The 27,995-nt window shown below is 38.4% G+C and overlaps 3 protein-coding genes across 8 annotated transcripts in view; 2 read left to right on the top strand and 1 right to left on the bottom strand.

Annotated features, from left to right (window-relative positions):
* The window catches only part of LOC306884455 (E3 ubiquitin-protein ligase MARCHF8), an 87,212-nt gene extending 79,646 nt beyond the window's left edge, over positions 1 to 7,566 (top strand). For all 6 annotated transcript variants that reach the window (XM_079440323.1, XM_079440321.1, XM_079440325.1 and 3 more), the window contains 2 exons: positions 78 to 213; positions 4,681 to 7,566. In XM_079440323.1, the coding sequence (XP_079296449.1) occupies positions 78 to 213; positions 4,681 to 4,985 (441 nt within the window). In that variant the 3' untranslated portion in view covers positions 4,986 to 7,566. The remainder of the gene's footprint in view (positions 1 to 77; positions 214 to 4,680) is intronic.
* Positions 7,567 to 11,282: 3,716 nt separating this feature from the next.
* On the top strand, positions 11,283 to 18,141 carry LOC306884395 (non-selective voltage-gated ion channel VDAC2). Its single transcript, XM_079440211.1, has 9 exons — positions 11,283 to 11,446; positions 13,488 to 13,559; positions 13,654 to 13,703; positions 14,042 to 14,194; positions 14,284 to 14,336; positions 15,819 to 16,046; positions 16,527 to 16,677; positions 17,247 to 17,304; positions 17,587 to 18,141. The coding sequence occupies exons 2-9, from the start codon at positions 13,493 to 13,495 to the stop codon at positions 17,676 to 17,678; spliced, it is 852 nt and encodes a 283-aa protein (XP_079296337.1). The 5' UTR covers positions 11,283 to 11,446; positions 13,488 to 13,492; the 3' UTR covers positions 17,679 to 18,141.
* Positions 18,142 to 20,979: 2,838 nt separating this feature from the next.
* LOC306883860 (uncharacterized protein) lies at positions 20,980 to 26,424 on the bottom strand (the record flags this gene model as incomplete). Its single annotated transcript, XM_079439349.1, has 3 exons — positions 25,250 to 26,424; positions 24,916 to 25,040; positions 20,980 to 24,247 (listed from the first exon to the last, which is right to left on the bottom strand). Exons 1-3 carry the CDS (start codon positions 26,246 to 26,248, stop codon positions 20,980 to 20,982), a joined length of 4,392 nt encoding a protein of 1,463 aa, XP_079295475.1. The 5' UTR covers positions 26,249 to 26,424.
* Between the last annotated feature and the right edge of the window lie 1,571 nt (positions 26,425 to 27,995).

The raw sequence follows: 27,995 nt of genomic DNA, 5'->3' as shown, positions 1-27,995 counted from the left end.
ATCAATGTCTTTCTTTTACAACAATCAAATGTGTTGGGAATCATTTCTGTATGTCTTTGTAATATCTGTGTGTGCAGTGGGAGAAGCTTCAGATGACCGCCAGCGAGAGGAGGAAGATCATGTGCTCGGTCACTTTTCATGTCATCGCCATCACGTGTGTCGTCTGGTCGCTCTACGTCCTCATTGACCGCACAGCAGAGGAGATCAAACAAGGTTAGCCCTGCCCTCCCCTCCCCTTCCCCAGCCAGTTTAGCACTATCTCCACCTCTTCCTCATCCAGCTCTGTCTGCCTGCCTCCCTCCAGCCCCATCCCCCGCCGTACCATCCCGCAGTCCTTAGGTTCCCTCTGGATTGTTCTGTTGCTTATGGAACGATCACATTCCTCTGACTGACAGCTGTTTGTTGTACTCAGCGAAGCATATCTTGATGTATTTATTACCTCCACACAGATGGTTTAGCCTTTCTTTTGAGATATGGGTAATTTAACATGGGTGTCTCATTTTAAAGATGTGAGAATTAGTATGCTCGGTGGCCCGTCCTCAGACAACATGTTCAGACCGATCACAGTTCATTTACAGATACTTATTACACAGCTGGAAAGCTATAATCTAATTGGCTGACTTTACACAACTTTTGATGCACACTTCCCCACTATACAGTATGCAAAGAGCAACAATGATTTTGATTTTATGATTTTATCAAATGTTATACATCCCAAGAAATTGTTCTTTGTAGTTAAATTTCTTATTTAACAAAATTAAGAATTTTTATAGTGTCTTTGGTTAAATAACATATCGGTCAAAGGACAGTGATTTAAGAATTAAATACTAGGCACTTAGTAGTATCACAAACTAAATTTCTTCAAGCAAAAATGTTTCTGTGTTTGTGCATTTTTGTTATACAGTCTCAGATTTACCAGCTCCTAAAGGCCCAGACACATCAAACCGACATCAAAGAAACCCGACTGTGGTGTCTTGTCATGTCGCCTTCTAAACCAAAAAAGTTGCGCTTGAGGACATTGCAAAAACTAAAGCCAACAAGCACATAAATATGTACCTGCGTGAGGGGAAATAACTCTCCATACCAGCAGATGCCAGTAGTCTGTATTCGGCATTTAAAAAGGGAAACCAGAAAAGCTAGGACTGCAGTTATACAAACCCTAAACAAAGCCTTTTTTAAGTTTATTGATTGCTTGCTTTCGTCACTACTGTTCTTCTACTAGTGCATTGGTTCGCCAAGCTGAACAGCCAATTAGAGTGATCTCTCTTACTCTGCAGCCGTTTTTAACAAAGCGACTAACAGGGGACCCACTAGGAAAACACCACAGAAGCTATACTGACAGACTCTCAGTGACAGCCCAACATTTGTGTAACATCCTTAACTGCAGCTGGTCACTTTACATGTCAGTCAGATGGTCTTGTCCTATCTAAAGGTGTGGTCACATTAGTGAAACTTGAAGTTTCACAGGCAAAGAAGGTCAATTGGCCATTTTCAACAATATAGCAATGCATTAGACACTGCTTTCTCACTTCCTAACCAATCAGCTCTATCCACCTAATTTTTCCCGTAAGAGAGGGCACAGCTGTTTTTAAATTTGGCTTCCGGTGTCATTGGCTTCCAGTTATTTTTAGCTGTACAAAACAGCTCGTTTTGCTGCTTAATGTTGCAAACTGGTGTCTTACCATGTTATTTTAATGTATTATCACACTGGTTTGTAGTAGGGATGTGCATCTCCATAACTGAGGCCGATGCGATATGCATCTCGATGCATAAACTGGTGTCTTACCATGTTATTTTAATGTATTATCACACTGGTTTATAGTAGGGATGTGCTGACTTTATGCTGACTGCATTTTGTCAATTGTACAAAGGTAAATATAACAGCATAAGTTAGTTGTTCTTTGCCAGAATAAAGGCTTTTCACACCAAAAATGGTAATTATAATGATAACTATATTACTGTCCACGTCAACAGATGATAACGTACAGCATGTGCTGCAGTTGGCATGTGCTACTTTAAATGCTCAAGCTCTTTAAATTCTGCTAGATTCTGATTGGCTGTCAATGTTTCTATTGTTCAAAAGCTGGATAAAAAAAAGTTCTAAAACTGATTCCAATGATTTCATTCCTCTGTTGTTATTGTTGTAATGGTGGTGTGGACCAGTGTTGTCAACATTATTTCGACAAAGAGGAACCTCAACGGAGGGAAACCACTGAAAAAAACAAAGGCTAGTTTTGAAAAGCAGATGGCTGGTTTTGTTTCACAGACCTGGCAACCCTGATTTGCATTTCCCTATTCTCACAGAATTCGAATGATTGTTAAAACTTTATCGTCCTTGGTGTGAATGGGCTTTAAGCTTAGCAGGACTAGTACGCTAATGGTAGAGTTGATTTACTCACAGATCATCTCTCAAACTCCACCTAATCGATACCATTAGGGAGCTGTGGAGCGCAGGGACCAGATGCATTTCGGAGAATATGACAGCAATGGATTTTATTTCAGTAAAGGATTTGAGCTGGAGTGCAAGTGTGTGTGTGTGTGCTTGACTAAAATACACCATCACTTTTACCACACTCTAGATGAGTTTTAACACTGACCTCGACCCGTACGCTGATGGGTGCCTGACAGCAGGCACTTTATTGATTTGCTCCAAACATTAAGAGCCCATTCACACGCGCCTCATTGTACAAGAACTGTAGCTTTGAATGAGATCTTTGATCACTGTTACCATGGTTACACCATAGGCTTTTCATCTTGCATGGTAAGACTTGAGCAGAATCAGAGACCTGTCAAGCGGAGTGCATGTACACATACCTGTATGTCTCCATGTGTCCATTCCTCATCTCACACCAAATCGTTCCAGCAGATATCTTAAGATATGATTTCCACCCTCTTGCACCCCTGACCCTCCATCCCTTTCAGTTTTTTGCCAATAGTTAAATAGTAACAAACTCTTTTTAACCATGCAGCGGGGAGAATACCAGGTAAACGCTTTTACATTTACCATTCTTTCCTCCTAACGCTTTCCTCTAACTGTAATGATTTCTTTGAAGGTCCCTCTCTTCCTCCCCCGGCTACATCAGCCGTCTCTAGCATGACTGTTGCAACGTGAATAAAGGCAATAATGCTTCACAGCCAGAACGCGCTCTGAACGCAGTGTGCCCGGCTGCCCCATACTGTCGGTTGTGAATGTGCCGGACAAAGGCAATTTCAGGCTTGATGGCCACTTATCACAGCCTGACTTTTTTTCTTAAATCTATTTTCTGGATATATTCAGGCACCAAAGATTAAAGAGAACGTGACTGCAAAGGTGATGTTTGGAACAAAGAGGCAAGCGCTGCATTTTAATGGACTGTGGCGTGTTTTTATCGAATTCGAAAATGACGTAAATCTGTATCAAACTGCTCTCCTGATATTGCTCATGCGTAGGTGTCAGTGTAATGAATGGACCCATCAAACCGGTCCTTTTGTATATAATTAGGTTGATTGTATCAAGCTAAATATTGATTTAAAAAGTCCACTTCTATCATAAGAAAAGCACATAGGCTTGAAAAAAATGCAAAAGACTGTCCTGTATGTGCAGCACTAACCTCATTCTCTGCCCTTGGATAATGACGTCAGGTGGACTAAAGCTGCACCCCGGCCTGACTTACGGAGCATCCGAAGGCAGTACAGTATTCCATGTCCAATGCCTTGTGCTTGAACAGACCGTAGCATTTAGAGACTTAGCACATGGCAATTCCCTCACGCTTGATCTTTGCTGACATTTCGAAAGCTCTGTTCCAAATAAAAGCAACTGTAAACAACTCAAAGGCTGGCATTTATTTCCAATAAAGATGGACAGAGACACACCTGAAATTTCTTTGCTGCTGGTCTCGCTTTTTAGCCATTTCTAATGATTTTAGTCAAAATGGTCAAGGGTGAAAATGCTGTATATGCATTCTGAAGCATAGCCCTGTGTCCATTGCTGGCTCTTTAGAAGCTTGGGTGGGATATCAGGACTCCAGTCGCCTGTCTTTGCATCCCCGCTCCTGTGTTTGTCCCGGTGTTGTGCTTGATGTATATTTTAGATCTTGTGTTGTATTCCAGAATCACTTCATATGCATATAGATTTTATGTAATATTGCTGCGGGGCAATGTATTACTGCAGTCTTGCTTTAGGATTACAGCATATGGGTCAATGACACGAGGCCCTTCTTTTGGTCCGGGTCCATTAATGTATTTAATGTAATTTTTTTTTTATTATTTATTATTATTATTATAATATTGTAACTTTAATTTTAGAATTTATTTTTCATTTTTATATTTATTTAATTTTTACATTTATTTATTCAGCTATATATTGTTAATTGTAAGGAAAATGTCAGTTTTTACTTTTTACTTGACCGTTACACCACATGACATTTTAAGTCATTAAACTGAAAAGTTTCTTGAAAATATGAAGTTTTTCAAAATCATATGAAACCAGCATGCATCCAAAGAGCCCATTTCTAAGACATTGGAACATGTTTTTTAAACCAAAATACTTATCTTTTTCATTTCTAAGGACATTAGGTTTGTCGTTGACCCCTATGTTTGATCCTGGACTGTAAACCAATGCTCACGTTACAATGTGAAATAAACACTTCTAATGTGTGTGACTTACAGCGGTGTACTTTCTCCTTTTCGTTTCTCATACAGGGATACTGGAATGGCCTTTTTGGACCAAACTGGTGGTGGTGGCTATAGGCTTCACTGGCGGACTGGTGTTCATGTACGTGCAATGCAAGGTCTACATCCAGTTGTGGAAGAGACTCAAGGCCTACAACAGAGTAATATATGTGCAGAACCGCCCAGAGACCTGTAAAAAGAATGTTTTTGAAAAGCCCTCTCTTCTAGAGCCCAACTTGGAGAATAAAGAGGCACTCGGGCCGGCGCAGTCGGACACAAACTCTTCTCAATACACAGAGACAGAGGACTACAGTATGGAGATCCTGCACGTCTGATCGCTTGGCCCACATATACCCCCTCCTCCCCTCTAGAGGACCGGCTGGGGCGCCGCATGCTCCAGGACACACGGGGATGCCACACAGCACCAGGCACGAGGACTGACTGAGACTCGTTTTGTTGTTTAGATGTTATTTTCTCTTCGTTCGTTTGTCCAACCTGTTCCTGTAAGTTGTTGGCTAATCATAATGAATCAGTGTGCGCTAGATCGCGGATCATTCCAACTACTGCCATTGTACTGCTGTCGTACACGAGTTGAAATCCACCATTCGAGCTGTGTATGTGCGCTGGTTCTGATGGAGTCGATGCGTAGAAGCACTTTTTATTTCCCTGTTCTGAAGAGCCCTGTTTTAATATACTCATTCCCTTTCTATGTGGATAAGACATTAAAACAAACTTGAAGTTTTGCGAGCGAGATCTCACGTTTTATAGGTGCATTTGTATCTCTGCAGACCCCTCAGATGGAACAAAAAAGGAATCCGAAGGAGCGACGAGGGAAGATTCATGTAGTGTTATGTATCATTCCACTTCTTCTTCTGAATTTAGTCATTGTGAAATTGACACGACCTAGGCTTTGTTTTGTATCAGCTGATTACTAAATAATCTGGATAATCTAATTACAATATTTATCCTGTCAAGGGCTAGATTTACTAAAGTGCGACGCTACAGTTCTTAGCACGTGCAAAAATGATCCCATGCAGTGACTAGTCGCCGGCTGTGCTGCTGATTTTTGCATTTGCTGAAGACTTCAGTGCGTTAGTGAAAGACTTTAGTAAATCAGGCCTTAAATTGTATGTTGCGAATGTAAAGAATTCAAATGTCTCCCTGAGGGAAATGAACTTCAGTGTAGCATCATGCAAGCTTTGCAATGAATCAGTCATGATTTCTGTGTGTGAAATTGATTTACCTTCATTATGAATTTTACCTTTTACCGTTCTAAATCCAAGATTTTCTTTTCTGTTCTTTTATGAAATGGATTATCAAAGATCTGCCATTACTTCTGTTGATTTTAAACAACCTGAATTACAGAAATGAGGCTTTTAGCAATGCAGAAATGATGACTTGAACTAATTAGCAGGACTATTACCCCCGTTCTGCTTATTTGCTCAGATTTTGAAAACAATCATAGCAAATTTCCCATGGGTGTAATTTCAGGTTTGTATTTATTTGGTAATATTGTTTAGCGTTTCAATGGCTTTAAATGTTGGGAAATAGCCATGTTAGTTTTGGCCCTCATTCTAACGTGTATTCTACCTTTAATTGACGTCCCCAGCAATGATCATTTATATGGGCTGTGCTTCTTATGAACCCTATTGTGAATGAATCTTTCATGCTCTGTTCAAAAGGTACAGGATACTTCTGCCATCTAGAGCTACTGCACAGACAATGCACATTCATCATTTTTTTAACCTCTTCTGACTGGCTGTGTGCCATTTGACCAATAAAAGATGCTCAATGTTCAGTTTGCGAATGGCATAGCTTTTGTATTGCTTAACAAGTCGACTTCTTCTGTCTGTATGCGACCAAGCATATTCTTTGGATACTATCACAATGTATGCACTACAACAATGCATTAATGCAACCCCGTCAGCTTTGAGAACATCCAAATGAAGCCTTTTTTTTTTTTTTTTTTTTTTTTTTTTTTTTTATAAATGTGAAGATACGTGGAATAGTACTGCACTGGTTATGTGTTTTGCCAGTAAATCCTTACCAGCCCCATAGCCTAGCGATATGTGACATTTCACTCAGTTTTATGGCAGTAATTAAGATTCAGTGTATACATTTCCCAAGTTTGGTTTCTATGATAGCATATTTGTAAAATGATGGGAGCTGGCTCCTTTTACTATCTAGTGATGGAAACACTGAAACAGATACACATTTTCCAGAATCTTTTTAGCACTACACTGCATCATATTTTGATGGATGTGTTTTAAAGTGCAGTGATGGTCTTGTTTGTTTCATGGCTCGTCATAGAAGTGTTCAGTGCATCAAACTGCAGTGCATTACTACTGAATTGGCTTGAACATGGATAACATGACTGTTTCTTGCATCTCCCTCTTATTTCTTGTACTTTTTATCTAGTAGTAAATAGTTTCTCTAAGCATTTTTGAGCATTAAAAAAAAAAACAACCGAATAAAGGAAATGTAGAAGTTATTTTCACCAGCCTGTGTTGTATCAGATGTTTGTTTTTATAAATTACTGTAATAACGGGTGATTAAAGGTCTGAAAACTGCCTGGATATGTTGAACAAATTATTTCCCATAGGAAAGTTAAATGATTGGTCGTTTATGTGTTGTCAAGGCCTTTAATAAACACCGTGTCAAATAGATAACATCAGTGGAGTTGATCAAGCATTTCACGTCGTGGCTTTCTCAGTGGATAAATACTGGTTTTGTGAAAAGGCTGTAATTTACATGTATAGTTTTGTATTTTATATATGTTTCTCCCCCCCCCCCCCCCCCTCAGTATTACCACCTTTATCTGGTTGATTTTAGTTTCTTCATTGAGATATGAGTGACTACATTTGTGCTGTGTTTTTAAGGGGAGTCTGAGTGGAGCAATAAAAGAAATCTTAAATTAGCCAGTGTCGAACGGCACCGTTTATTTGTCACTGACTCATGAGTGTTTCTCTGAAGTGAGATCTCATGTGATCCTTTAGAGAGCGATGCATTTTATAAGTTTATTATGATCACAGTACCAAATGCTAGTTTATTACCAGCCATTTAAGAAACTAGGCAAAGCATTAAATCCTCATGCAATGTGCATGAGCCATAGAGCGAGAGGGGAAAAAAGGGGGTCATAGAGGTCAAGCAGCTTCCGTATATAATCCCATTAGCTCCATGTCTTTGCCTTTAGCTCCCTCCTTGGTAGGACACGAAAACCAATGAATTTAAAACCCACATACATGATGACTAAGATATTTTCAGATAAAGTTTAGTTTAAAATATCTACATAATACTGTCAAACTCTCAAATGGTCCCTCAACACAAGAAGAGAAGAAAGGAAGGTCATTACACATAATACAGTTCATAAAATGGTCCCTGGGAAGTGACCTTACAGACAACCTCCACAGCAAAGCAGCTGGACTCGGATATTATTTTTATACCCTTATTTTACCAGGCTCGTCTCTGGAGATTAAGATGTCTTTTCCGAGAAAGACCTGGCCAAAGTGTGTCTAACAACTAAACATATTATCAGGATAGAAGCTGTAACAAGCGTTTGATTGAATGCTCCAAGATATGAAGCCAACAAAGTAATTAGTGCTTTGTGAAGGTGTACTATTAAAAATGATCTAGATAGAAAATCTAATAAAAACTGTGGATGAAGCCTTTCCCAGAAGCAGGCATGATTGATGGATCTGACCTCAGCTCAAAAACACCCAGCATCAGACCGCAGCTCTCAAGGTCAAAGCAGGGATGTGTCTGTCCTTCCTGCTGAGGATGTTCTCAGTGTCTTCACAGAATCATCTGCAATTCAAAATGAGCCTGCCAACATCAAACATTTGGAAACAGTGCTGTATCAGCATTTAAAGCAGATGGTAGATATGAACAGGACGCTCATTACAACGAGTCACATTTTTGTCTAACTAATGCAAAGTAGCACTAAGTTATTACAGGTCATTTTTATTTCATTCTATTTATAAGTGTGAAGGACACCACTTTTTTTAAGGCCCTGCTTAAATTTATTTTTATAATAATTAAAGGCCACTGTATGTGTGGAATACTAAACTTCAAAACTTTAATGTGCAATGTGTTGTTGAACTGAAACTTCAACCAAGCAAACACTTCAATAAATGTGTTTTCAGCTCAAAAGGATACAAAGCTTTTGTGTTTTAAGTCATGCTGCAGTGGAAGAATGCTGCACAGAACAAATTGCCATATTTCTGAAGACATGGGGTCTTCAGTCTAGGGCTCTGAACTGGTGTCAGGTTCAAAATTAAAGATTAAAACATTCATACCACACCACTAAATACGTGCATCTTTATGAGATTTTGTACTATGTTATCTTAAAAAATAAATTTAGTAAAATACTGTAAAAGTGCACCTTTATTAAATGGACAGCAGTGTAGTATGACACATATATTGTCAAAGTATAGACTTTCTTTGGGACATATGGGACCATCCTGGCAAGTGTGGTCTCCATGACTTATTTAGGGCAGAAGAACAAAAAGAAGAAGAAGAGGAGCACTTTCCAATTTCCTTTTTTTAATTAGGTACACATGACATTTTTGATGAAGGTTAAACCTGAAGGACAATTTATTTGCCAATTAATTAATATCAGACAATGATGCCTCGTGTGTGTGTGTGTGTGTGTGTTTGTTTAGTTACAAACTCCTAATTCAGCAATACTGACATTATTTAATTATTTTAAATGACTGCTTGTATCTTTATTAACATCAAATGCACTGTTTACTTAAGAAAGTAGTAGTATAATATTTCTGAATTTAAATCATTGCTCAAAACTCACTTATTTTCTGAATGTTACCATCCTTAAGTTTTGTATTTGTTGTGCTTGATTCTTTGCCCCGTCTATATAATGCTCTTTTACTGTTTCCACTAACTATTGTTTGTCACCATTGTCTACCCTTTCAGTGTTATTCCTTTCTTGTTGAACATACATTGTAAAGCGTCCTTGAGCCCTGGAAAGGCGCTATATAAATAAAAGTGATTATTATTATTATAGTAGTAGTGTCATATCACTAAAACATAATAATATCCAGATTTCCAATTTCATTAGGATCAGACTGTCATATCTAAAAATAAGTAAATAAATAATATACAATAGCCTACAATAGAAGCTATCAAAACCAACAAAAGAACAATAATATGCAAGTGGTTCGTATCCTAAACACTGGTAGTACATTTTGGTACTTTGTTGTATGTCATGTATAATGTTAGGTTGTCAGTGAGTTATTCATAAATAAATAAATAAAAATGTAGTGATGATCTAGAGCGCCCCCTGCTGCCCATCCACCTACCTTGCAGGCGTTGCTTTAGTTCCAGGTTCATGAGGTTCCCTGGGGGTCCCTAACGCTAAACCCTCCCAGTACTCATCTAAATGAATGTACATGGACCACCTACAACCCCAGGTCGAAAACGCGTTCAAACTGTATATTGAGCGCTTCAAAATATTCTAATAATTCTTATTGTCTGAATTGTTTATATTTTCAAAATGCACATAAACTTCTCTTCCATCCAACATTACATGTTTACATTTTTATTGTGTATTGTGTTTTAGGCTCTTTTTGTTATTTGAAAAAGTTAAACTAGTAGAGGACACACTGAAGTTTGCTCGTTTTTATATTGTATAGCCTAGTTATCATGGTATGAAATTAGGAATTCATTATATGCCTGCCTTAAACCAGTTACTGACATATTTGTCAAACACTGCTCACTGATAAATCATAAGTTAAGTTTGGACACTGCTTAATTAGTCAAAATGGGGAACATATTGGCTTACATCTTAACTTAGATCAAAATTCTTTGATACATTTTTGGCATGATGGTCTTTGGATGATGTGTGCAAACTAAGGGTCTAGGTCCCTAGGAGATGTTTTCATAAAATTGAAAATGGCATAAAAATTGAATGGAACGTATGCATTCTTGTAGAGCTTGATTCAAGGATTTAGCTGGGGGCAGCGGGGGGCTGGGGGGAAGAATGTGTCCTTATGATTCCGGAGTTATGAGCTAAAATGCAAATCTACTCATTTATAGCGCCACCTAGTGTCTGACATTTGGGGGAGGGGCAGTACACCAAGTTTGAGTTCTACAGGCCTATGGTCTTTTCTTACTCTTTTAGAGCAGAAAAAAGAATAATTGGCAAAACAATAGGATTTCCTATTGTGCTTGGACCCCTAAATGAAAATAAAAGCAAATTCAAAATAGTAATTCCCTTGGTCAAAGCATGAGTCTTTCCTATTAGTTGAAAAGTAATAATAATAATATATGGTTGATATTATTTCATATTATTATTAATTGTATATAATAGTATATTATTATAATATTTTACAAATGTTTAAAAGTCATTTTGCTTTTTAATGTCAGAATAAGGCATTTTTGAGCAAGGCTCAATAAACAAACATTTGCATAGACGCTTTTTGAAGTGTGTTTCTGATTTTACACTAAATAATGTGAAGGTAATGTGATAAAATCCCTTTGAAATTGTGATATTTGAGTCATGGAATATTTTCTATATTAGCAACGTGGATGGAGGAAAGCATGTGAGAATACCATGGAGAATACAGAGCAAGGCCCATCTGTTCTTGGGCCGTAAGCATTTACCATCAGGCACCGATGGGGCAGCCTGGGGTCCTTGAGCAGGAGGTTGTCGGCACGGGTGTGTCACATTACAGTCTCCTTCAGTTCGCCCTCCAACTGGCCAGATTCTCTACATTGGCTCAGCGCTGGGAATAAGTTCAGCAGGCGTACCTGAATAACCTCACACCACTCCTTTGAACAGGTAAGTCCGCGAGAAACGCAGAAATCATGTGCTGCGGACAGTTCAGCGTTGGAGCCATGCTTTCTACTTAGTGCTAGCGCGTTAGCTGAATCACTCAGAGCTCGGACTCGGCCTGTCCTAATGTCACACCCCAGAGCCTGAGAACAGTCATAGCCTGACATGAGCTCAAGTCATCAGCGTTACAGCCCAATCTATAGCGCAGCTTTAATTGACAGATCGCCGGGTCAGTGCTGCGCTCCCCGCGGGATGACATGAGTAACGTACTAGAGCTGCTTGACCCGTGTCACGCGGATCATTTTAGTGCTCCTATTTCTCTGTTTGGTTTAAGATATAACCACAGTTCGTGTTGTACTTCTGCCTGGTTTCGTTTTAAGTCTTGCGTGTGTCCACGTGGGTTTCCTGCGGCTCTGAAAATGGGAAGGAAATCCGCAAATAACCTTGCCCCTACTTTGCCCTTTATAATACAGCAGTTCTCAAAACCACTGATTAATTGATCTGAATTTATTATAAGCCGATAAGATTCCTGCACAAGATGACAGTTTCCAGCTAATGCTCCGCGAGGAATTGTTTCTGTGGTGGAGCAGCGGTAATTTTGTAGCCTAACGTTACTTCCTGAAAAGACAGAAATGGAAACGCCTGTCATGCCTACAGGGCCAGAAATTGCTTTTACTCCGTGTCCTGTATGATAAAGGTCACAGGGATGCTTTACATTATATTCAGAGTAAGTTATGTTCTCTGCTTGGGAATGTAATTTAGGTATATTTCATAATATTGTTTTTAGCACTATTTACAGTGTTTGCAGTGCATTGTTATAATGATAACATTCTGGTTAGATTTCTTTTATTCCTTTGCTGACAGGTTTAAATCGGGATGGTTTGCTGGTCTTACCGGGTCTTCGAGTCTGCTCAGGTTTGGTCTGGCTGGGGGACTGGGTAAGACCCGTTTGGACTGACCAGCTAGACCAGGCTAAACCAGTTAAGACCAGCAAACAATCTTAGGCTGGTTTTACTTTATTCTTCCCTCTTCTTTTTAAGAACCGTTCTAAAGTCTAACCCTAAGGGTATGGTCCCTGTTTGTTTGTTTTTTAATTTATGTATTTGAGAAACGTAATATTAAAATGTGAAAATCTCACTTTGACTCGAGGAAAGGTCACACTACACTTTTCATTCCATTTACTTCCATTTATATGCATCCAATTGTTTTTTACATTTTGTATTTATTATCACTTGTTAAATGCTGAATTTATATTATTAATAAAGACGGTACAGAGCATGACACTATATCACAACCTTTGCGGTGTCCAAAGAAATTGAATTCTCGGTCTATTTTGACCACCTTCGAAATTCATGTAACATGATATCTTCATAATTTTGCTTTCTGAATTCTGATTGGTTGTCTTGTATTCCATTATTGTATACTGCTTTGTGATTGGCCTCTTACTTGAAATTCCATGATGAATTGGAGTTGATGTCTTTGCATGCATTTAACCATTAGATGCAGCCTTGTCATTGCACAGTTCCTGGATGTTGTTCCTCATACACAATCAATTATGCAGACCTTTCACTGAAAAGCCCAAAGACTAAAGCCGAGCTATTTTTTATAAACGTCTCCGCCCCTCGCCTCCACACCCTTCCCAGGCTGCATTGGTTTTATTCCTATAGTTGCTTCTCATGTTGACTTGTGCACATGTTCTACACTTGTAGATTAGTGTGGAGCGAGTCGGTGCGTCACTTCCTAACTCTGACACAGTTAGGAGTGGCCTGCTGTCAGTTCAGATTAGCTGGAGCAGAGCAGCTGCATTCAGGCTGGCTCACTTATCAAATTGATATGACACTGTCTCACTATGATTAACCATGGAAAGCTAGAGATACCGTAGACCACCCAAAACGTCCCACCAATTCATTTCAAATGGCTCAGAATCAGATCAGTTTTAACTCTGTGAATGTCTTGGTCTGCTTCTGCACAGCTGTATTAGAGTTATGATGTTCTTCGAAGTCTGAGTCTGACCCACTAATTATTCCTACATGCTTTTTGTAAATAGATAAAATGGCAGTTCCCCCAACATATGCTGATCTTGGCAAGTCTGCCAAAGACATCTTCAACAAAGGATATGGTAATGTATCTAATAATTCACTACATCATGTGAAAAATCACCATTAGTTGTCACTTCATGTTGTAATAGTTTCCTTTGGTTTGTTTTCTGAAAGGATTTGGTATGGTGAAGCTCGATGTCAAGACAAAATCAGCCAGTGGAGTGGTGAGATTTTCTTTTTATTATATATGTGACACTGTCTCTTCCTAGGTGTTTGATTGGAAATACATAAGCCAGTTCCATGTACATTACAAATACTGATGGTTTTATCCGAAGCGACAAAAAGGAACAAAAATAATTTGTCAAAGAGCCAAAAATATTTGTAATGTACAAAGCCAGATTTATTGGACAACTAGATTAGGAAGCAAGCTAGAAGAAAGGAGAAAAGTGTATATATGTAGTCTATTTTATATGCTAGTACTTAATGCTTTAATTATGAAGAAATATTTTTTAATAAAACAATACATATGGCACTATGATCTTAAACTTTTACATCTCTATAGGAGTTCAAGACCTCTGGTTCCTCCAACACTGACACCAGCAAAGTGGTGGGCAGCCTGGAGACCAAATACAAGAGGTCTGAGTATGGTCTGACCTTCACAGAGAAGTGGAATACTGACAACACCCTGGGCACAGAGATCATCATTGAAGACCAGGTCTGAATGAGTCTTCAATCACTGCATGGTGTTTAATCAAGGTGCAGGTCTTTTAGCATGAATAATAATGCTGTTTATCACTTTTTCAGATTGCAAAGGGACTGAAGTTGACCTTTGACACAACCTTCTCACCAAACACAGGGTAAATTATAAATTTTTCTGCAGAAGAGCTTCAGATTTGGTTTGAAGCCCAGATTTGTCTCCGTGCATGTGTGTGTAGTTGGGTCAGGGGAGATCAGGGACGTTATGTTGTGTCATGGTGGACTGTAACTCAATATTGTATTGAGCAATTCAAGTGTCGCCATGTGACAGAGTTGGTTCTGTTTTGTTGTGCATTGATGCAGGTTACTCTCACACAAGTTTAATAACCACACAAGCAGGTTACTTTCACACTAGGCCTCCTGTTCTGAGAACTCTAAGTCGATCGTTTAGGAGAGAGTGGCACCTGTCTGGTGTCGTTGGGGTCTGTGCTCTCAGATGACAGTCACGCTGACATGGCCTTCACTGATGTATAGGCTCATGTAGCTCATGGCAGGGGCTTTGGATCATGTAACAGAGGAGTGAACAGCAGTGTTTATCTCTGAACAAAATCAGTGGAATTACTCGCCTACTAAAAAAATGTAAAAGTTTGGGCTCGGTAAGATTTTTAAATGTGCATTTTATAGTAGTCTTTTATTCTCACGAAGGTTGCATTTATGCGAAATCTAAATATTTGTAAAATTATAAATATCTTTATTTTCACTTTGAATCAATTTTATGCATTCTTGCTTAATGAAAGTATTAATTTCTTTTTAAAAAAACGGTAGTATATTTCACCAGCACTGCTATATGCTCTCTGAATGAAATGGTACAACCAAGGTATGACTGTATGTCCGTCCTTGCAGTATCTGCAGCTTGTCCTTTGGCGCAAGTCTTGATTTCAGATAATTTATTATGGTATTTATTTATATGTTGTATTTTGAGTTTTATTTTTAGTTGAAGTTCTAGTAATTTATTTGCTGTTTTGATGTATACGTTCCACTAACATTAGACAAACAGAAACTTACAATACTTTTCTTAATTTTGACGTGCATATCAAATTGATCTTCTTAAACCTAAAAACTAAGTGTGCTTACTCTATTTTGTTAAAAGTAAATGCCACATGGTGCCACATTTATTGATCATAGTACCTATTCATACTTATTCCTGCTTAAGTGTCACCTAAGTGTCCAAATACGGTTACTGAACCACACTGTTGGCCTCCAAAGTAAAATGACCCCAAAAATATATTTTATAAATAAGATGGTCTAGAATCAGCTATTTGCCATTTGTTTTGATATGTTATCTATGGGTGAAATTGCTAAGTTTTAAGTGTAGTTTGATTGTCCAAATACATTCCAAGAAGACCGCATAATTATTTTAAAGTCATTTGTTAAACTAATTGTATCACTTGTTTGATGGGAAAGATTATTAACAATCCAAACAGTTTATATTTCTGCAGGTTGGAATTTTGGTTTATTGCGAGACAGAAGGCAAATAATCCATATGTTTAAAATATCTTTTATAAACAAATGTAATTTCACTAAACATGATTAAGTGACCATGATAAAATGACTAAATAGTGTTTATTTTCCATCATGAACAGAAAAAAGAGTGGAAAAGTCAAGACTGCATACAAACGTGAGTACGTCAACCTGGGCTGTGACGTTGACTTCGACTTTGCCGGTCCAACCATCCACGGCGCTGCAGTGGTCGGCTATGAGGGATGGCTCGCCGGTTACCAGATGTCCTTCGACACTGCCAAGTCCAAGATGACCCAGAACAACTTTGCTGTAGGCTACAAAACAGGAGACTTCCAGCTGCACACTAATGTGTACGTCCTGAAGCATCACTACATCATTCTAAGTACATGAGACTAGGACCTGTTTTATTTTAGTGAGGAAAAGTGTTGATATAGTGAGAAATTATGTACACCGAGTTCACTTAGACGTCAGGAATTTTACTAAATGTTGTCTCCGGAATGACACATTACTTGTCCATTGATATGGACAGGGACAATCTGGACATGGGAAGGATTTTATTCTTTTTATGCCTTCAAATATATTGACAAATAATAAAATATTAGCATATTCTTAAAGTCATGGAAATTTCTGCTGTAAATGTCATTTTTGATTGTTCTTAATAATATTTTAAGCAATGTGAATACGATCTCATTAAAATTACAAGAGCAGTAGTTTGTATAAGTATCCAAGAGTTAATGTGACTATTTGATTTTAGATTGATTTTAGATTTAAGAAGTTTTCTTTTTTTTTTTTTTTTAATGATTCACAATTTCTTTTGTTTGTCTCTGCAGTAATGATGGCTCAGAGTTTGGTGGCTCAATCTACCAGAAAGTGAGCGATAAGCTGGAGACAGCGGTGAATCTGGCCTGGACAGCAGGAAGCAACAGCACACGCTTCGGCATTGCTGCCAAGTATCAGCTGGACAAAGATGCTTCCATCAGTGTGAGTAAACTCAAGTTAGTTTTACAAAAATCACAAGTTTCAGAAGTGGGCAGCTGTAACTTTTTTTTTTACGCCATCTTACAAACCAACCAAACAATGCCTTGTACCATGATCTATATTTAGAGGAAATAAGTCTATTTACAAAAGCATTATCCCATGCTCATTTGTTGATCAATAGTTTTCCTACACAGCCAAAGATGTGTGCCGATTGACAGTGACTAAGTTTAAGGACATTGTGATGCAAAAGACATAAGCCCCAGAGCCGACTCTGAGAGCTTAATTTTCGGAGAGCAGACACACTCTGGTACAGCCTTTATATCGATTTTTTGCACCGAATTTAGCATCAACCCACTGTAACTTGTCAAAGATTTGTGCTCCTATGCTGTTGAGCATCAGATTGAATCGAAATAGAATTGAATCGTGAAGATTCCCACCACTAATAAAAGTACAACTTCTGTTTAAGAGGCTGGAACTCAGAATGTGTTTGTGATTTGAATGTTACATTTGGCTTTGCATGCAAGCATTATGGCTACAAAAATGAGTCAATATTTTGCTCTCTTTATCAACAGGCTAAAGTGAATAACACCAGCCTTGTCGGTGTTGGTTATACTCAGACTCTGAGACCAGGTACAGATATGAATTTTCCTTTAATATTATTTACACTTGAGAATTGAATAGTGAAAGGCATTGATTTCTTTTGTGTCTCGCAATAGTTTATAGCTGGTAACATTATCATGTCCACCACACAATATGATTTACTTTAACTTTGGAGATTGATCAAATAGGGTGTTTTAGAAATACTTTATGAAACCTGACCCTTTAATAAGTTTGTTTTCATGTAGACTTCTGCATTTATGTGGTTAGGATGCTGTTAAAGCTGCAGTGATTAAATTTGTGATGGTTTTTCAGGTATCAAGTTGACCCTCTCGGCCCTGGTTGATGGAAAGGGCATCAATTCGGGTGGCCACAAGCTGGGCTTGGGCCTGGAGCTGGAGGCCTAAACCTGCTCCCGCTTAACATCAGGGACAAGGGAATATCAGAGAAATCTGGCCTTAAATCTATCTCGCAACAGCAACCAGCAGGGGGATTCCAGATGGGATGGGATGTGTGCAAAGGCTCATCAAAAGCGATCATGTCATGGTGTTTCTTTTTGTCCCCTCCTGGTCCTAATGCCCTTGTTTGTTTTTATTTGTAGTTGTTCTCTTACAGACATTCAGCTACAAATTAATTTCTTCATCTCTCCAGCACTGCCACAGTAATGATATACTCTCTGCGACGGAGGGCATCTGTGGCTTTCTGTTGTGTTCCTTTCTCAGTTAGCTGGTGGTGGGTTTGGGGTGGATTTGTGACACAACTGTCTCCGATTTCATCATTTGTATTGTATCTGATATTCCTTAGTCGTCTGAATGCGATTCAAGCAACCACTTAACTCGATATTAAAGGTTATACCTGCTATTATTTAAATACTGTGATACCGTTTTCTTCTTTCCATGCACGCAAGGACAAGCTTAAGCAGTTTATTTTTCCTTTGGCAGCCATCCAGAGTAACCGTTGAACTGCCCTCGAACTAAGCAGTTTTTAGGTAGCCTAACTGGGAGATGAACGCTGGTGTTCCTGTGCTGGCATGGCTGGCCTTTTTATTTTCATTTGCAGCACAGACGACTATCGCCGTGATGGCGGAACGGGTCTTGTGGATGTGGTTTGAGTTCAAGTACTCTTTGCTCCCCGTGTTGCGTTATGACCCTAATTCCCTGACACCATGAGTTCACAACACCTGAGAGGTCCTTATGTGTATGACTGAACTTTTCAATAAACTATTTGAATTCATCGGATATAGTTTTTGTGGCTTACAAAGCAAATTGGTCCTCGTAGCTGAAAAATAAATTATACCCAAAATTCTGCAGAGGAAAAACTTTGCTTGAAGTGCCCCTATTATGGATTTTTGAAAATTACCCTTGATGCAGTGTCACACAGCTCTAAGTGAATAGAAATTTTAAATCTGAAAGTGTACCGTGTATAAAGTTATTTTCTCTCAAGAGAAAGAGTGGCCTCTGAATCCTTGAAACAAGTCATTTTTAAAACGAATCCCAAATGAGCATATTGCCCGCCCACTTGTTGATCTTTCAGCTTTGGTCTGAATGAAAATGCGAATTCATTCTTTGCCACTAGGTGGCGCTTTTGGAGCGGTAAAAATAGGTAACGCTGTACACAAAGCAGCACTGCACTCACACACACTGCTTTATCAGGCATTACAGGCATGATGAGATGAAAATGAGACCAATCGGACCAATCACCGCAGATTAGCATCACGCAAAGGAAGGGTTTGGAAAAATGAATCTTTGGACGAATCGTTTGGGAGTCGTTGAGCAAATAAGGTAAAAAAATAAATGCATATTATAAGACAATGAAAGTTTTTTTTGACCTTGCATGCATGTCAACCTGTTGGGGACTCCCAAATCCAAAATACGAACCTTTCTTTAACCATAATAGGGACACTTTAATGTAAACATTCTTACACAACAAGATAAGCAGGCTTATTCCCATTAAATGGTAGAAGAGAAGCATCTCATATTTTTCAGAGACAAACTGAGAAATTCATGTCACGTGGTTGGGGGAAAAACAGAGTCCAGAACGCTGCTTATGTTCTTTTTAATGATTGTTTCAACTTGAAATGGGTCTGACCTATAGAAGTTTAAAAGAGTTGATTAAAATGCATGTTTGTTAACCTGATTACCTGTTTTGAGTGAAAAGATAGTCATTTAAAGGTAGAAAGTACTCAGCAGTTTTAAATTTCTGTGTAATTAGGCCAACAAGGACAAGTTATGTATGTAAGGGATAATGCAACGCAGCTTTCATTTAATGTGGGTTTAATGTGCATTTGCAAAAATTTTACATTTTCTTGATCATTTTGTAATCAAAATCTATGCAGTCTAAGCAATTTGTGGTAATATTCTTTTAGTTACCCTTAAAATGGTGCGGTCATGGGTCACCATCTACACTACCATTCAAAATTTTGCTGTTGGTAGGACTTTTTTAATGTTTTTGAAAAAGAAGTCTCTTATAGGCTGCATTTAAAAGAAAAAAAAAATCCACTAAAAACTGTAATATTGTGAAAAATTATTAGATTAAACTTAAGACATTTCTTTTAAAATGTATTTTTCCTTGTGATTGCAAGGCAGAATTTTCAGCAGCCATTGATTAACTGTCTTTAGTGTTAGAAATCATTCTAATATGCTGATTCTTTTGGTACTTTATCAGTGTTGAAATCAGTCATAAAGCTTATTTTTGTGGGAACGACGACACATTTTTTCAACATTATTTAATGAATAGAAAATGCAAAAGAATAGCATTTATTCTTTTGTTACATTATACATTTCTATACAAGTGGTTCTTAATCTTACTCATGGGGACCCTTGCTCTGCAGATTTTGCATGTCTCTCTTATTTGACACACCTGATTCAGATCATCAGCTTGTTAGGAGAGAGCTCCATGAACTGAACTGGATGTCTTTGCTGTATAAAAGTAAGTTCTTCCTAAAAGATCCTACCAACCCCAAACATTTGAACTGTACTATGTAAAATATGAAATCTTATGTCCTGCAGCAAAACCACTGAGAGCCACTACTCTATAGACCTAGTGCCAAAATAGTGTCAGTATCCAGCACAGGGACAGGCTTTGGAAAAATCATTTTGTCATTTTGTATCACTTCAGCTCAAGATGATGTATTTTACCCTGCCTCAAAAATATGAGACATTTTAAAATATTGAACAGTCTTTCAGGTTTTTTTCTGGGTACTGAAGATTTAAACGAGTTCCTAGGAAAAGCATCCAATAAATGCCTTGTTATCATTTATAGATGAATCACTGCCATATCGACACAAGGGTATATTTAAGCTTATGCAATTTCTGGTTAGCAATGTGAAATACCCGCATGACCAAACAGTTTACAAAGCTCAATACTGTAGTTCCTCTGTAGGAAAAGCTATTGAATTCACATATGGTCAAACACTGATATGCTGGAATATTTATTCAGTTAATGTATAGCACTGTTTTAATACATACATTTGGCTGATCAGAGCAAAATAAAATTGTATACATTCCTCAAAATTAACATTCATTATGTACACAGTGTACGCATGCAATCTTGCATCAGAAACATCACATTTCCAGAAAGCAGTTTCTAAAAGTCATGCTCAACTGAGGTCATCTGTCACGCGGATGTAATTTATTTGTCAAGGTTACTATTTGAACATTCTCTATTCTCAAAGGCATTTTAATCATTCTATTTTCTGCTGTTTATATTCTACTTTACACTAGAGGGTTTAGTTGTTTCTTCTGGACCTTTGGTGTCCATGTTGTCCTCCTTGCTGCTGTCTTTGACTTGCTCTGTCTTCTCCAGAGCTTTAGCTTCTATTTTGGTTGACGTCTCAGATTTTGCAGCCTTCACTTCATATGCACCACTGTCTAAATCTTTGTCTTTTTGGACAGTTTCTTCACTTTTAACATCTTTGCTGGTTCCACTGCCATTGGTCGTCACACTATCCACCTCTTCAGCTTTTTCAGACATCTTCTCTTTGCTTTCTTTAGTATCCTTTTGCTCAGGCTTTGCATCAGTTGTTGTTTCCTGGGTTTTGGGGGGTTGATTACTCAGTGTTTCATCAACCTGTTTCTCTGTGACTTCAGCTTCTCCTCCGCTTGTTGTCACACTTTCAGCACTGCTATCGCTTTTTCTGTCCTCCTGCTTCTTTGACTTCTCAGGTGATTTTTCTTCCTCAACTTTGGAGATGTCTCTTTTCTGTTTCTTTAGGAGACGTTTCTCTTCTGTTTCTTTAGGCTTAGCATGTTCAACCTTTTCTGTTTTGATGTTGTCTACACCGTCACTTTTTTGGTCCTCCGTTGTCTGTGACTTTTCAGGTACTGATTTGTCTTCCACAACTTTTGAAAGGTCCTCTTGTGTCTTTTCTGTATCATTAGGCTTAGCATGTGCAGTCTTTTCTGTTTTGATGCTGTCTGCACTTTTGCTGTCCTCTTGTGGGACTTCCTCTATCTGAGATTTTTCATGTTGTGATTTTTCTTCAGCAACTTTGGAAAGGTCATCTTGTGTCTTTTCTGCTTCTTTAGGCTTAGCATGTTCAACCTTTTCTGTTTTTACACTGTCTACACTGTCACTTTTTTGGTCCTCCGTTGTCTGTGACTTTTCAGGTAGTGATTTGTCTTCCACAACTTTTGAAAGGTCCTCTTGTGTCTTTTCTGCTTCTTTAGGCTTAGCATGTTCAGTCTTTTCTGTTTTGATGCTGTCTGCACTTTTGCTGTCCTCTTGTGTTTCTGACTTTTGAGGTTGTGATTTTTCTTCAGCAACTTTGGAAAGGTCATCTTGTGTCTTTTCTGCTTCTTTAGGCTTAGCATGTTCAGTCTTTTCTGTTTTGATGCTGTCTGCACTTTTGCTGTCCTCTTGTGGGACTTGTGGGACTTCCTCTATCTGAGATTTTTCATGTTGTGATTTTTCTTCAGCAACTTTGGAAAGGTCATCTTGTGTCTTTTCTGCTTCTTTAGGCTTAGCATGTTCAACCTTTTCTGTTTTTACACTGTCTACACTGTCACTTTTTTGGTCCTCCGTTGTCTGTGACTTTTCAGGTAGTGATTTGTCTTCCACAACTTTTGAAAGGTCATCTTGTGTCTTTTCTGCTTCTTTAGGCTTAGCATGTTCAACCTTTTCTGTTTTTACACTGTCTACACTGTCACTTTTTTGGTCCTCCGTTGTCTGTGACTTTTCAGGTAGTGATTTGTCTTCCACAACTTTTGAAAGGTCCTCTTGTGTCTTTTCTGCTTCTTTAGGCTTAGCATGTTCAGTCTTTTCTGTTTTGATGCTGTCTGCACTTTTGCTGTCCTCTTGTATTTCTGACTTTTGAGGTTGTGATTTTTCTTCAGCAACTTTGGAAAGGTCATCTTGTGTCTTTTCTGTATCTTTAGGCTTAGCATGTTCAGTCTTTTCTGTTTTGATGCTGTCTGCACTTTTGCTGTCCTCTTGTGTTTCTGACTTTTGAGGTTGTGATTTTTCTTCAGCAACTTTGGAAAGGTCATCTTGTGTCTTTTCTGTATCTTTAGGCTTAGCATGTTCAGTCTTTTCTGTTTTGATGCTGTCTGCACTTTTGCTGTCCTCTTGTATTTCTGACTTTTGAGGTTGTGATTTTTCTTCAGCAACTTTGGAAAGGTCATCTTGTGTCTTTTCTGCTTCTTTTAGCTTGCCAGTTTCACCCTTTTCAATTGTCACACTTGCAAGACTGCTACTGCTTTTGCCGTCCTCCTGTTTCTTTGACTTTTCAGGTTCTGATTGTTCTTCTGCATCCTTTGAAACCTCTTTTTGTGTCTTTTCTGGTTCTTTTGCCTCAATAGTTTCACCTTTTCCTGTTTTCACATTGTCTACCAGTTCAACTTTGCTATCTTTTACAGACTCATCAGGTTTGTGTTCCTTTTCATCTTTACCTGACATATTCTCTTGCTTTTCCCCCACAGGTTTCTCTGTTAGTTTGTTGTTATCTTCTTGGTCTTTTTCCATAGGCTCAGATTTCTTAGTTTCTTCCTTCAAACTATCAGATTTGTCTTTTTTTGCAGAAGTATCCTCCTTTGTGTCCTCTGCAATAGTCTGTTTTCCACTCTCAGCATGTTCGGGAGTTGCTTGTTTATCTGGTTTGGGAGTATCTTCCTCTACAGGTTTCACTGGAGCTGATTCTTTCTCTTTCTCTGATGATTTTGCAGTTGTAGATTCTTGAGATAACAATTTAGCATCTTCAGTTTTTGGAGAAGTTACCCCAACAGTCTGTTCACCAGGCTTAGTGCTTACTTCAGTTGTTGCTTCAGGATCTTGAGGTTCCTGAGATGGTTTGACTTTTTCTCCAGTTTTTGATTCCTCTGGCATTTCTTGCTTTAGTGACAGATCTGGTTTGGGCACATCTTTCTCTTTCTCTTTCTCTTTAGCTTGTTTATTTTTCTCTTCAGGTTCTTCTACTTTTCCCTGCATATCATCCTTCAAGTCTTTGTGCTCAGTGCCTTTTGTGTCTAATTCCTCATCTTTATCTTGTTCATCAGTGGCTTCTTCTGTAGATTCCTGAGTTGGTTCAGAGTCAGCATCTTTTTGTACCTCAGAATCATCTGGACTTTTTTCTGCTGGCTCATCATCTTTATCATCACTTGGTTTGGCTTCTTTTTCCTCTGTCTCTAACTCAGGACTGGCTTCATTGCCATTCTCCATGGCTGGTTCTTCAGTATCTTCTGCCTCTTGTGGAGTTTCACCCTGTGCATCCTTCTCACTGCTCTCCTTGTCTGGTCTGTTAGCCTCACTCCCCTCTTCACTCTTATCAGAGCCAGTGTCTGAAATCTCCACATCTTCTCTGGTGGTCTCTGTAATAATCTCTTCGACAAATTTGTACTGAGGCTCTGCTTTTCGAGTTGCTCCCCCCTGTCTTTTGACACAAGGGAGAGTATAGATGGGTGACTGTCTGTAAATATATGGTACTGAAATATGAGCATCTGAGATTGTAGAGTACCTTGACTCTTCACCCTCCAAAAGGTTTCTGAAAAATAAAAATAAAATAAAACAGAATAATATTCAGATGAATTATTCTCAATTAGTGACAGCCTGTGCATTTTACATCCAGGCGTAAGAAGCTATAAATATGACATATTTATGACAACATTCATTACAGTGCTGTGACAAGACTGTAATGAATGTTTTCAAAAATGTGTTCTATTTATTGTTTCTTAATGCATAATTTTGTTAAAACTCATTGTAATCAATCAACAAATTAACTGTCATAAGAAAGCACTTAGTACTGATTATTTGAAATTAAAATTAGCCTAACTGTCCTGTTTAATAAATATGACAGTCATGTAGAACATCTCTCGCTTTGTTTACTCTCCTCTTAATACATGATTGTGTTCCTTCAAGGCCTCTGCGATAATATTATCTACAAGACTACTCCTTCCAGGCAGTTTGGTTAGCTGATTAAGCTGACAGTCTATTAATTGCACTGTTGAGGGACTCACAAGAAATAAAGTCTGATTTGATAAACTCTACTTGCCAAGCGGACAGAATCAGGTATGGAAAGCGACCAATAATAGATAATCAAATAAAGATAAGAGATGTTTTTATATCTGTTAAGAAGGCTCTGCTGGTCCTAAGAGTTCATTATTAAGTGAACAGTAAAATGGTTTATAAATTAGTGTGTAATCAAAGAAGTACCTGTAGGAATAAATTTCAGCATCCAGTGCCATTTTGACATTGAGAAGGTCCTGGTACTCCCTCAGATGACTGCTCATGTCAAATTTAGCATTTTTCAGCTCAAATTCCAACTCTCTGATTGTGTCCTGCACCATGGACAAAATAAGTAAACACAATGGAAATGCATTAGAAAAAGCCACATGACATGGTACTGAATCTTAGATTGTGCAGAATTGGAGTATGAAGTACTCAACTTGCTACTTTATCGTGATTTAAACAGAAATGTTCAATCAAATCCTCAAACTGAATGATAACAAATATTCTAGGCTGAACAGTGCATCACATGATGTGTTACCTGGTAGTGATGGATTTCAGCGTTGTGCCGTTGCTCGAGGTCATACAGCTGCCTCTCCAGGGCTTCTCTCACACCTTTCACAGAGTCGAGCTCAATGTTCCTGGACTGGAGCTGTCTCCTGTGTTCATTAATCTCTGCTTTAGTGGCCATGAGCGCTTCTCTGTTGACCTCAGCAGCTTTGGTCAGTTTAGCGAGCTGCGCTCGAAAGCGTTCCTCAGCATATTGGATGTCAGAGTCGGCGTGACCTTCAAGTTGCATCCTGATGTCTCTCAGAGCTGCAGTGACATCACTTCTACTAAAATCACTCATTTCTGCTGTCACATGACCCTCTTGGATTTGGGCCATCATTTCAGCTACCTCGCTTTCATGGTTTTTCTTCAAGAAGCCGATCTCATCTTCGAGAGCTTTAGCTTTTCTGTCCATTTCTTGTTTGGTTAGGTATGCATCATTAATGCATTTCTTAAGTACTGAAATGCTGTCCTCCGCATCAACTCGACCACGAGACTCTCTCTCATGCTTTTCTCTCAAAGTGTTAAACTCGTCCTCCAGATTCTGGCGGTTTATCTCAATTTGATGCTTTTGAAGGCCTATCTCGTGAACTTGCTTCCTCAGACTACCAAGTTCTGATTCATACTCTTTGGACAGAGAGACAGAGGATTTTGCTCTCAGTCTAATGGCCTCAATTTCTTTCTCTAGCGCTCTGTTTTGGTTTTCCAGGTGATGAACTTTCTCGATAAATCCCGCGAAGCGGTCATTGAGCCCCTGCAGTAATTCTTTCTCACTAATTTTCCTCAGATTCTTTCCACCTGCATATTTGTTTGAAAATTCCAAGCTATCGGCCGGTTTAGCGGCGAATTCGCTAAGGATTTCTTTACCTCTCAGAGGTGCTGTGGACCCGAAGCTGAAGGCAGACCTTGAGGTGAGTTGTGATGAAGGACGCGCCGTTTGGCACCGGTACTCTTCTCGTGTCCGGCCAGGTGAATGCAGAAGACGCTCCATTGTGAGGCTGGTGCGTTTTCCTTTGCAGCGTTTAGTGAAAATGGTGCCCTTTATATACTGCAATAGATGCTAGATTAGCGGAATGGAGCTGTCCATACTGGTTAAATGCACAGAATCAGCTGTTCAGCTCGGCGTCCTGCGCACGCACTCACTCACTCACTCCTCCAGCGATCTCCAGGGAGCTGACGTGACGTCACATGAACTTCATGCTCTGCCTTAAAATATTTTATTCAGTACGTTAGCGAAGCTAGAATACATGTGTTGTAAAATGTACAGAAAATGCACCCTTTATGCCATATATTTCATTAGCAAATTCAGAAATTTAGAAAAAAAACCGTAATTATTTATGTAAATATTACTTTTTATAATAATAAAGTAATAACGTAATTAGTTAAGTACTAGTAATAAAGTTATTAACTTTTATAGTTAGTTTTTTGTTTTTACATAGGCTATCACAAATTTCCTCAGTATAACTCCACCTTATTAAAATAATGTAAGTTATAATTAGGCTATATAAAAATATAATTAAATCATCATCCTCCCTTTCAGGGATTGAACGACTCAAACACAAGCAAATGTCTCTTTTTTTCCCAAATCATACAAAATCATATTATCAGAAGAGGACCATCTGTCAACCCTGTGTACAGAAACATCAGCATTATATTATGTCAAACACCTTGTAGCGTCAGGACCTTATCAGCACAAAGTTATAAATGGCTAAATGAACCGTAAAGTCCTTTTATATTTAAAAAGACATAGCTACTAATACCTCAACTTGGTCACACTTAAGTCTGGTGAACATTTCTCACAGTTAACTAACTATTAGCTATGTCTTTTGCCTCAATAAACTTGATACTTATTAATAGTTATGTGGTAGGATTAAAGGATCTAAAATGTGGTCATGTAAAATAAGGAATTAATATGTGCTTTATAATAAACAGCCAGTAATACGCATGCTGATAAGCAACTTTAAGAGAATTGGTCTCTAAACTTAAGTGTTACACTAAACTTATATTAAAAATGTATACTGTAGCTTGAAATGGCAATTTGTCTGTTAAGGCATCTTAGTTAAGGCTGTGCCTGCTCAAAACTCTGTGTAAAGACACAATGTTGCATAAGCCAGACTAAATTATGCCTGCTCTGACCCGCCTCAGCCCCTAATGTCAAAGTATATGGTTATCATTGCTGTGTAAATGGATTTATGCCACCTCTGAGCAGCAGTAAACAGTATCATATGCAGTGTAAATCTGGAATTAGAGTGTTTAAAAACTTCATGTATATGTTCCTTTTAAATTTGTTTTCTTATAATTTTTGGAGATATACTATTGTTTGCTAAGGTATTGTTGTCATGGTTTAAAAATCTATATTATATCCCTGCAAGCTCAGGAAAATGTTATATAGTGTATGGTATGTGATTTTCAGCAGAACTGTGACAGCTTTTAATCTATATTGGTGTTATTATTTAACAACATTACCGTTTCCTCATATTGTCAGATTTGCAGATATTTTACTGAAGTAGCAACATTCTTCAAGCTAAAATGTACACGTTTGTGCTGGAGAAAAGCGCAAGTCAGCTCTACACTTTCAGTCATGCTGAGCGGTCACTGTGAGCTGGATCCAATCCAACAGCACAGCGTCTACATGAGCAGCCAGTAACAACATACACACCACACGTCTGCCTTCCAATGTGAGTGCATCTAAATATGCACTTTAAATTTACTGTATAACACATTATTTATATAGTCTG

The sequence above is a fragment of the Barbus barbus genome, assembly GCF_936440315.1.
Source record: "Barbus barbus genome assembly, chromosome: 18".
NCBI lineage: Eukaryota > Metazoa > Chordata > Actinopteri > Cypriniformes > Cyprinidae > Barbus > Barbus barbus.
The sequence above is the reverse complement of the archived record's forward strand: the minus strand, read 5'-3'. Positions and strand labels throughout refer to the sequence as shown.